This window comes from Solanum pennellii, chromosome 6 (assembly GCF_001406875.1).
Source record: "Solanum pennellii chromosome 6, SPENNV200".
Taxonomy (NCBI): Eukaryota; Viridiplantae; Streptophyta; class Magnoliopsida; order Solanales; family Solanaceae; genus Solanum; species Solanum pennellii.
Window position 1 is genome coordinate 39606289 of NC_028642.1, and position 11681 is coordinate 39617969.

The following is an 11681-nucleotide window of genomic DNA, read 5'->3' on the forward strand; positions in this document are numbered from 1 at the left end:
TTTTTTATTTTATTTTATTATATTTTATTTTCTTCTTGTTCTCAACCTTACTTTATGTGATTCTATGTCATTTTCTCGTATTATCTATTTTTTATGTCATGCTTATTTTCTCATTAGCACAATCTATTAGTTTTTTAATTTTTAAATTAAAATAGAATTTATTGTTAAGTAAGGTTATAGACTTACGTTTTCTTTATTAAGAAAAATAAAAATAAATCATATATATTGCTCTGTTGAAATTTGTTATAAGAGTATTACGTTAAATTTTTTATTTTGAATAACTTATGTTATATTTTCAGTTTCATTTGTTTTAGTAATATTGAATTTACATTGCACGTCATTTTTTAATTAAACTTGATAAATTATATTTTTGTCAAACATTTAACAATTTATGATATTTTATTTATATATTATTCTTTTTAAACATGCATTTCACGATGCTCGTAGAAACTTCACACTTTTTGTTGTTACGATCAATTCAACCGTAATGTATTAATTTGAAATAATATAAATCAATTATTTTTCATAATATTAATTACAGAAAATATGCTTATTAATTAATATATTTTCAAAAAAAATATATATTTTAAATATTTAATATAATGTCATTTATAAAGTTTCTTATTTGTCTAATATAAATTTTAAATAATTAATTTTTATTTTTAAAAATTATTACTATAATTTTATGATTGCAATTGTGCATTCAAACAGGAAATGTATAAGTGCAATGTAATTACATTATGACAACCAAACTGTAAACATTGAAATTTTGTGGGACTCTACAAGATGAGTTCAGTTCGAGTTGAGACTCTACAAATTGTGTTCAACTCAAACTAGGATTCTTGGAGGCTACTCAACCCTAAAACCTAGTTTATGCCTATATAAAGGGTACTAAATTTCCTTAAAAGGCATCCCAGAAATTCCATAAAGAGATCAAGATCTCGAATACTCCACAAATTGATGGATTATTCATATAGAGAGGTCAAATCTAAATCGTCTTAGTTCGAGAAATATGCCACTAACGGTCCTCGAATTATGGATAAATCTTAGGAGAGGAGAATCAAGGGATAAACAGATTTGCACTCGCAATCTATCTTGATTAATAAAATTATGGATAAATCTTAGGAGAGGAGCATCAAGGGACAGATTTGTACTCGTAATCTATCTTGATTAATGAAATCATGTTTCTTCATATTTTATTTGTATGATTTATTTATTTTCCATATGTTTAAAATTTGTTGCAAACAAATTGGCACGCCCAGTGGGACCAAATCTGCCATTCATCTCTACTCTCTTAAATCAAAAAAAAATATGAAGCTGCAAAGGTGGAAGAATGAGTACGTACTTCAAGCCTCTTCTTTGAGTTTCATCAAGTCTACACTCCGACAAGCCTTGAAGCAGGGGGCATTTGTAGACATTGAAATTTTGTGGGACTGTACAAGATGCGTTCAGTTCGAGTTGAGACTCTACAAATTGTGTTCAACTCAAACCAGGATTCTTGGAGGCTACTCAACCCTAAACCCTAGTTTATGCCCATATAAAGGGTACTAAATTCCCTTAAAAGGCATCTCAGAAATTTCATAAAGAGATCAAGATCTCGAATACTCTACAAATTGATAGATTATTCATATAAAGAGGTCAAATCTAAATCATCTTAGTTTGAGAAATATGCCACTAACGGCCCTCGAATTATGGATAAATCTTAGGAGAGTAGAATCAAGGGATCAACAGAATTGTACCCGCAATCTATATTTATCAATAAAATCATGTTTCTTCATATTTTATTTGTGATTGCAATGTATTTTCTGTCACTTTAAGATTTGTTGCAAACACAAATATGTTAGTGTAATTATTAGACAATGTAATTACTAGTCTAATAATTATTATTTTTACAATTACACTAATTTCACAAATATATTAGTGTAATTACTAGACAGTGTAATTACTAGTCTAATTATTATTATTTTTATAATTACACTAATTTCAATTATCAAGTGACTTTTCAAACAACTGTTAATAATAATTTTTGATATAACGTGTTCTTTACCAAAAACAATTATTTATCGTCTCTTTTTGTTGTTGTTGCAATTCCAAGAAAATGACAAAAAAATGTCCCTTGTGTTTAAGCGTAGGTTCAAATAGTCACCTAACTTACATACTAAACAAATTTGATCCTTTAATTTGTCAATACTTAACACTTTTAGTATTCATACTGTATTTGTTAGAAACAATGATTTCAAAAAATAAAATAAAATTACATACACATAGAGAAGTCCAATCAAATCCTTAAACATACAACATAAAAATATAAAAATAACAGAAATTACACTTAAAAGATTTATCACAAATTCTAAAAATAAAGTAAAATAGAAAAAGTTATTTAAAACAATGTAATTCTAAATATGAGTTTCCACTAATTTTTTTTTTCCTAAAAATAGTTTCCATCAAATCTATGTAGAATCTCATAAGAATTTAATTAATATTGACTAAAAATTGTTATTTTTTTGACAAACATAAACTATTAAATACACACTTAAAAAAAAAAACTATTTGCCACTTGCCATAAACCTGCAAAATATATTCTCCTCCTTTTACTCGTTTATTAAAACTTACTAAGAAGTTAATTAAACATTGTGAACAAAACATATTTTATACTCCTACTATTAAGTTCTCCACTTTATTTATTATTAACCTACTTCTATTTTAGTGAATTTCTTTTTATTTCATGTGGGTCCCACCTTGTTAATTTTCCCTTTTTTTCTTTCTAAAAGTTGAAGCATTATCACTGTTCAGTCACCTGATAATGTATACGTGTAATCGACATCAGACTAAAAACAGCCTATTATACATTGCCACGTGTCATCCCTCCCTCTTCTTCTCAATTTCTCCTTTTTCCTTCTTTTTCCCGTTAATAAAGTCTCTCTGTCTCCCACTCACACCAGAGGGAGAGAGAGAGAGAGAGAGAGAGAGAGAGAGCTATAATTAATGTTTCACTGACTCGCCGTCGCCGGAAAACTCATTCTCCCTCCGGTGGATTTTTGTCTTAATTCCATTTTTGGATAAGGACAAGTATCCGGCGCCGGTGGTTTCTTTCCCGAAAAGATCTCAGCACATTTTGTTCTGCTTTTAGTTTGGAGGTTGAAACTTCTCTTTCTCGCTAAATTGAACTTCAACCGAGCTGTTTTTTTTTTCTTCAAGTGAATTCGTAGGTTTTATGCGTTTTTTATTTGTCTGTTCTCCGTTTGGGTCTTTTAAAGTTTACTCTTTTAGCAGATATCCACAAACTTTTCCCAGTTTCAGCTGTATTTTAGAATTCTAGGGTTTTGGGTTGAATTTTTCACCACTGGACCCATACTCCTATTTTGGAAGTTGATTTTTTGTCTTGAACACAAGTAGGGCCTCAACATTGTCTTCAGCTGACCTTGTCAATGGAATTATAAGCAACATTGGTTTGGAAATGAGAAAGGTGTTTGTTATTGTGTTTTTGTTTCTGTTGGTGGAGGCGGTGTTTGTGGAAGCTTTGAACCCATCTTTGAATGATGATGTACTGGGATTAATTGTGTTCAAATCGGACATTCAAGATCCATATAAAAAGCTGAAATCTTGGAATGAAGAGGATGATACTCCTTGTAACTGGGATGGAATCAACTGTAACTCCAGATCCAATAGGGTGACTGAAGTTGTTCTTGACGGGTTTGGTTTATCTGGAAGGATAAGCAGAGGCCTTTTACGCTTGCAGTTTCTTCACAGGCTTTCACTAGCAAAGAACAATCTTACAGGTAGCATTAGTGTTAGTCTTGCTCAACTTGCTTATCTCAAGTTTCTTGACTTGAGTGAAAACAACTTATCTGGTAACATTCCTGGTGATTACTTTCAACAATGTGGGCCGCTTAGATCAATTTCTTTAGCTAACAACAAAATTTCAGGGCAGATCCCAGAAAGTTTAAGCTCTTGTGTTACACTTGCGTCCCTTAATCTATCTTCAAATCAGTTTTCAGGGTTGGTGCCTTCTGGAATTTGGTCTTTGAATGGACTAAGGTCTCTTGATTTGTCTAACAATTTGTTGAACGGCGAAATTCCAGTAGACATTCAGGGTCTGAGTAATTTGAGAGCATTGAACTTGGGGAGAAATAAGTTCATGGGTGAAATTCCAGATGAAATTGGAGGTTGCTTGCTTTTGAGGTCAATTGATTTAAGTGAAAATTCACTCTCTGGAGAGCTTCCAAGCACAATGCAGAAGCTTAGCTTGTGTAGTGAGTTCATTTTGAGACGTAATGCTTTTGTGGGCATTGTACCTGAATGGATTGGAGAAATGAAAAGCCTTCAGATTCTTGACTTGTCTGAGAACTACTTCTCTGGTCACATTCCAACTTCAATAGGGGAACTTGAGTCACTGAAAGTATTAAAGGTGTCGCGGAACAGGATTTCTGGAAGCTTGCCTGAGTCCTTGAGCAGTTGTGTTAAGCTTCTGGAATTGGATGTTAGTCATAACTCTTTGGCGGGTAAGCTTCCTACTTGGGAATTTAATTTGCAATTAATGCAGGTTATGTTTTCCATGAATAAAATTAACTGCCACTCTAAATAATGCTTTAGCTTCATTGCTACACAACTCTTATCTGGTGTAATTTAATTAACTCTCTGAAACTTCACTTGCAGGCACCATTCCTAAGACAGTCGGCCAGTTGAAATCCTTGAATATTCTTGATTTGAGTGAAAATCTCTTATATGGTATTGTCCCTGTGGAAATTGGAGGAGCAAAATCTCTCATGGAACTTAGTCTGGATAAAAATTCCTTGACTGGAGAAATTCCTAGTTCAATTGGCTATTGTTCTTCATTGGTGTCGTTGTAAGTTCTTGAATCTCTTTATGTTTCATTAATTTGCTGTCGCCTGTCGGACATTGCCTTTCTCTGCTTGAAGATTTTTAGAGGATACTATAGTGGTATCTGATGTTTATGTTCTCTATAGTTTTCAGGCCAGGAAATATTGTGTTAAGAGGCAAATTCGAAAACGAAACCATGCTTGATATTCTCAATCATTTTCAGCTGAAATTTAGTGGCTCTAGTAATCTTGTAGAGTTTATAATTTGCAATGGCAATAAAATGGTATTATCAGCTTCTATTATAAAAGCTAGTTACAGAGTAATATTCATGATGATGTGCTAAAGTGTGTCGAGTAATTTGAGTGATTATGACAGTAATATCTTACATAGGCTCTCAATGCCTTCGTGATCTATCATCTATTTATATCCATTATGTTTTGCCTGGTATTACCTGAATACAATTTTTTTGCTACAATTAGTTAATGTTTTACTTCAATCAACGTGGCAGGTCTTTATCACATAACAGTCTAACTGGTCCTGTACCTGAAGCCCTAGCAAAACTGACTGACCTTCAAAGTGTCGACTTATCCTTTAACAAATTAACTGGAGTCTTGCCAAAGCAGCTTGGAGATCTTGGCCATCTCTCTTTATTCAACATTTCACACAACCAGCTACAAGGCGAACTACCTTCTAGTGGTTTTTTTAATACCATTTCTCCTTATTCTGTGTCAGCAAACCCATCTCTATGTGGGGCTGCTGTCAATAGGTCATGTTCTACAGTCATGCCCAAGCCAATTGTTCTGAATCCCAACTCCACTGATTCTTCTCCCAACACTGTCCCTCAGAGTATTCGCCATGAGAAGAAAATCCTAAGCATCTCTGCCCTCATTGCTATTGGTGCAGCTGCTGTTATTTTTGTTGGTGTGATTGCCATTACTGTTCTCAATATTCGCGTTCGGTCAGCGGCACCTCGCTCTGCTGCTGCAGCCCTTACATTTTCTGGTGGAGATGATTTTAGCCATTCTCCATCCACGGATGCGAATTCTGGTAAGCTTGTCATGTTTTCTGGTGATCCCGACTTCAGCACAGGGGCACATGCTCTGCTTAACAAAGATTGTGAGCTTGGGCGAGGTGGTTTTGGAGCAGTGTACCGCACTGTTCTTGGGGATGGGCATCCAGTGGCCATTAAGAAGCTTACCGTCTCCAGTCTTGTTAAGTCTCAGGAAGATTTTGAGAGGGAGGTTAAGAAATTGGGAAAAGTCCGTCACCATAATCTGGTCACCCTTGAAGGTTATTATTGGACACCATCTTTACAGTTACTTATATATGAATTTGTGGCTGGTGGGAATTTGTACAAGCATCTCCATGAAGGATCTGGTGGGTGTTTCCTCTCATGGAATGAACGGTTCAACATCATTATCGGGACAGGAAAAAGCTTGGCTCACTTGCACCAAATGAATGTAATCCACTACAACCTAAAGTCCAGCAATGTCCTAATTGATAGCTCAGGTGAGCCTAAAGTTGCAGATTATGGGTTAGCAAGACTATTACCCATGCTTGATCGATATGTCTTGAGTAGCAAAATTCAGAGTGCACTCGGTTACATGGCACCTGAATTTGCATGCAAAACTGTGAAGATAAACGAGAAGTGTGATGTGTATGGATTTGGAGTTCTTGTTCTGGAGGTAGTCACTGGAAAGAGGCCAGTTGAGTATATGGAAGACGACGTGGTAGTACTGTGTGACATGGTACGTGGAGCATTAGAAGAAGGCAGGGTAGAAGACTGTATAGATGCAAGGCTGCAAGGAAAGTTTCCAGCAGATGAGGTGATTCCTGTGATGAAGTTAGGATTAATCTGCACATCACAAGTTCCATCAAACCGGCCTGATATGGGAGAAGTAGTTAACATTTTGGAGCTAATTCGATATCCTTCAGAAGGCCAGGATGAACTTGTATGATGTTTCACTAGATAAACACAGATTGTAAGATAAACGTCTCATCCTGGCGAAGAAGAATTCAGTTCATTTATTCAGAGAAGTTGGAATTTGTTGTTGTAGAATATTTTGCTCTTAATTGCTATAAAAATCCATCCTTTGAATTACATCATTTGTTAATTGCTTCTCTATGCCACTTATTAATACTCTCTTCTATCTTCTTTGGGCTTGAGTCGTCTGTGGTTCTTAAAGTTGTCCGTGTATTTCTCTCCCATACATTAATTCAGACTTGTACCTATTGAATTTTAATGGGTCGTATATGACTTAGAGCCGCCTTCTTGGCATTTCCTTTAACAGTCTGATTCTGGTTTTTTCGTCAACCTGTTCCTGTTTATTGAAATGAATGCAAGATTGTATAGATTTCCAAGTTTCAAATTTTTGAAAGTGATGTTCCAGTAAGTGCATTTTAAGACAAAATGTTCAGACATGAGACAATCACTAATGCCTTAATTTTGTGCACGTCTGTCTGTAGGAATGTGACTTCTCAGGACAGCAAGACTACAATGTAATGCAAGGCTAGGAACTCATAGTTTTAAATAATTGTTGCAACTTTTATGCAGTCAACTTTACTTTTGCTTAGTTAATTGAATTAAAACTTTGATGTGACATCACCTTTAATAAAGGGACTACTCCAATTTTTGAATTTGTTTATTTTATTTTATTTTATAATATGCTTTAATAAAAAATATTTTTCTTTGACGATTCTCTTAAATTTATTTTTTATATGATATATTTAATATTATAAAATTAAAGAATATTTTAATATATTTTACATATCTTTAATTTAAAAGTACATAATTTAAAAGTCTTTTTGTACTCTCTTAAATTTTTTTATCAAATTAAAATCTGACTAGCAAATTGAAAAGAAGGAAGTAACTTGTTGTTACTATTTCGCTATAATTATTGATATCCTGATCTAAGTAAAGATGTCATTTTAAACTACGTGTCCAATTAGTTGTGGACAAAACAGTCTTTTAGTACCCCTACGACACACAGTAAATAATTTTATTCCATTAAATAGAAAAAGTATATGGAAAATTACCTTAAACCCAAGTTATGTTTAGAAAAAATAAATTTAATACACCAATATTGGTTGTGATGTAGTAGTGAACTACTTCATTCTTAATAAAATATTTTAAGTTTGAATTCTGAATATAAAAAATATCATGTTGAGAACGTCACTGCAAATGAATCCTCGAATCTTGAATACAAAAGAAAATACTATTAGCAGCATCATACCAAATAAATTCTGCGCAAGTTGAATTTAATTTGGATTATAATAAAAAACCAAGAAAAACAATAATTTATTTGAGAGGATAGTCAGATATGTTTTAGTTTGTGAAGCACTTTACCAAACATGACAGAGTGAGGCTGAGGCAAATACATTGGCCAAGTCAAAAAGTGAATAGATAGTCTGAGGGCCTCAAAGATACTTAGCTCCCACTTCAAAGCAATCAATACAACCAACTGATTATTATTATTATTATTATTATTATAATATATAGTACTCCAACAGAGTTCAGACAAAAATAAAACTGAGCAATTTTTTATTTAATTAAGGGCAAATGAACCCTTCAATTTTGCGATTAAAGCATATCCATCATTAAATAGTGATGTATAATGTTGTTGGAGAGGGGGAATAAATTAATTGAGAATATGATGCTTTGTAATTACTTTATTTTTTTGATACTAATTATGGCCTGTCTTTAGGTTCTAGTACCAACTATATTATCTATTTAAATGCAAAGTTTTGGTTTTTAGTAATTAGTCATTTTTCAGTTGTTGAAACTCATTATGTTTTCTCTTTGGTGTTCTTCACATCTGTTTAGTAGTTGGAAGTATCTGTGCTTCAATACAATAATATTAATATTTTTTTAATCAAATATAAAAGCAAGACCTAGCACATGTTTGTGTGTCTTTATCTTCAACCACTAGTGCAATCTCTATATTTAAAGTTTGTCATGCCCCAAATTAAATTAGGGGAGACAATTGACATTTGGTATTTTATTTTAATCAAGCTAGTTGCTGCAACAAATCGAAAGAGAATAACGATAGCTGATAAGATTGTCATAATGAAATGCTGAAACAAAATAATTTGAATCAGTAAGATAATAATTCACTAAAAGAAAATTGTGAATTAGCTGGAAAATTTTATGAGGATTAATATGAAAATTCGTAGGAAACTTACTTTCCTACAAATTTCCATACTAATTCCCAAGAAAATTCTTATGTAATTCACAGTTTTCTTACCGTGATTATATCAATTAGACATAATGAAAGAATCGACAAAACCAACTTACTCGCAAGTCGACTACGTTGTAACTAAAATCATATACTCCCTCCGTTTAAAAAAGAATGACCTCCTTTCCTTTTTAGTCTGTTTAAAAAAGAATGACCTTTTAAATTTTTTGATAACAACTTTCCATATAACATGTTTAATGCCACAAGATTAAAGGGCAATCTTGTACATTTGACATAACTTTAATTTAGAATCACATGATCAAAAGTTTCTTTATTTTTTTTAAACTTCGTACCAAATTAAATTAGATCATTCTTTATTAAACTAAGAGAGTACTATATAATAAGCTAACAAGGCTACAAAGATAATTAATTTTCTGTAGGCTTTAGACTTTTCAACTCTGCACAACTATAATTAGATTAAATAGTGTTCATAAGAAATAACTCTAGAAGTGTTAACATGTTCAAATGATGAACGATCAAATTTGTTCTTTTTTGTATCAAGGAAAAAGAAAAAGAAGAAAGAAGAGGATGGTTTGGTAATATAATAATATTAATTAATTATGTTTGATTATGATGATCTTACAAAAAGTGTACTAAAGCCATGTGATTTAGACTTTAGATAACTAAAATGAGTTGTCTTGAAATTGTACATCTGGCATGCACAGCTCTCATGAATGGTGTTGGGCCCAAGATTAACCTAACCTCTTTTGTATTATTATTAGGATTTTTAATTAAACATTTTTAATAAGTTGTTTAATTGCTTCTATATTCCTATAAATTCATGAAGACTGACTAAAATTTGTACGAGTAAGAATTAGGGTTATCTTTTTACGGTCAATTTTTTTGAAAGGTACTTTTGGAACGAGTTTTGGAGCGAGTATTAGACTGGTGGGACGTATTAAAAGTATTTTAAGAGGCAAATAAAAGACATGGATGTTAAGGATGAGTAAAGACTCTACATTGGTAATTAAGAAATATATTGATAGTCTCCTTATATGGATTTGAACAGTTCTCTCCTCATAAGCCAGCTTTTTGAGCTGGATTAGACTCAGGATTCCTCTTTACATGGTATCAGCGTCAGATTCATTCCATGGGCTTCTGCTCTACGCTCTAGCCAGAGTTAGGCGTGAATAGGAGTGTTAGAGTGGTAAAAGTCTCACTTTGGTTGGAAAATAGACTGATAATTTCCTTACATAGACTTGGTCAATCCTCGCCCCATAACCTAGTTTTTGAAATTGATATAGGCCCAAGATCATTTTTACCTAGATTTATAGGTCGTATGCCGTAAATTTCAAGCGTAAGCTTCAGTGACAAAAGCGTAAGTTTCAGCCTCTCGAGTATACAAAATGTATGCCTCGGGTGTTAAATTTGATTTTTGTTATCTTAAAAAATATTTTTACTGTAAATCATGCTTTTTAATCATGGTGTAATGATATTTATACTTTGGTGCTATCATATTATAGTGATTTTTTTTATAAAAAAAAATATAAGAAGACAACTCATAAAAAATGACACTATCATAAATAATTTTCTGTTATAAATCCATTGAATGAGTGGATAGTTCATAAAGTTGGTACATGAACAACCATCCATATTCACTAGGTTCATGAACCTTTTTGGATAAGAATGTATCTATTTATTATGATACTTAATATGGTGACTTTTGGAGTGATTTCTCACTCTATAAATAGGATTGTTCATTCACTATTGTATGATATACATATGAGACTTACATACACTTGAATAAGAAGAAAATTCTCCTTCTTCTATCTACTTCTCTTGTCTTCTTCTCTTTATGATTATATTCTTATGAGTTTGATTTTATAACATTTTCTTCATTATAGTTATGCCTCAAATTAATATCTATTCTATAACACTATGTTCAAGAAACATTTCTATTTATTCTTGGTCATTGCTCTTGCTCATTTTATCTCTTTTCTTCGAAATATATAAATAAAAGTCAATGCAAATATTAATTGACGATGGAAAAGACTAGAGAAAATTAAGAGAAAGGTGTCACATAAGTCTCGTTTTTGTTTTTGGTGACAGATTGACCATGAGCTGGTCAAATTCTCTTTAAAATGTAATTATGTAAATATGGGTTCAAATTAATATTTTTAAAACTTTCTAATCTTTTATAAGATACAGAAAAGCACACTTTTATAATTCAAACCAAATCATTTAAAAAGAAAAATCTTTTCATCTTCCCTCCTCTCTTCTCTCTTATTTTCTTCCTTAGAAATTCGGAAATCCGTCGTTACTCTTTCTCTCCATTCGTTACTTTTCCTCTCCAGTCCTTCATTACTCTCCCATCTTTCTTAACTGTAATCGTGTTCGACTAGAAATGGGTAAGTTACTTTTTAAAAATATTTTACAATTTATGAAGTTTTTTTCTTGGATTAATAAACAATAAAACGTTCTGTAGATGTAAAATTGAATAATCGACTTAATGGTGTGTATTATTTATTATTTTTGAAAGAAAATCAGTCAACTCAAAAAAATCCTTATTTTGAGGAAATGTATATGTATTGTTATCATTTAGTGAAAAGTGATTTTTTGTAGCTGTTGTTGTTCTTTTTGTGGCCATTTTGTTGATATGATTTTAGAAATATAGTGTTGTTCAGG

At 32.2% G+C, this 11681-nt stretch overlaps 1 protein-coding gene across 1 annotated transcript; it reads left to right on the top strand.

Annotated features, from left to right (window-relative positions):
• Window positions 1-2924: 2924 nt before the first annotated feature.
• LOC107023271 (probable LRR receptor-like serine/threonine-protein kinase IRK) lies at window positions 2925-6976 on the top strand. The gene is made up of 3 exons (XM_015223906.2): window positions 2925-4502; window positions 4657-4846; window positions 5330-6976. The coding sequence occupies exons 1-3, from the start codon at window positions 3458-3460 to the stop codon at window positions 6777-6779; spliced, it is 2685 nt and encodes an 894-aa protein (XP_015079392.1). The 5' UTR covers window positions 2925-3457; the 3' UTR covers window positions 6780-6976.
• The last annotated feature ends 4705 nt before the right edge of the window (window positions 6977-11681 follow it).

Coding starts and splice junctions, on each gene's coding strand:
- LOC107023271 (XM_015223906.2), top strand. CDS start 3,458: ATGAGAAAGGTGTTTGTTATTGTGTTTTTGTTTCTGTTGGTGGAGGCG. Junction 4,503..4,656: donor TAGTCATAACTCTTTGGCGG/GTAAGCTTCCTA, acceptor CTTCACTTGCAG/GCACCATTCCTAAGACAGTC. Junction 4,847..5,329: donor TGTTCTTCATTGGTGTCGTT/GTAAGTTCTTGA, acceptor TCAACGTGGCAG/GTCTTTATCACATAACAGTC.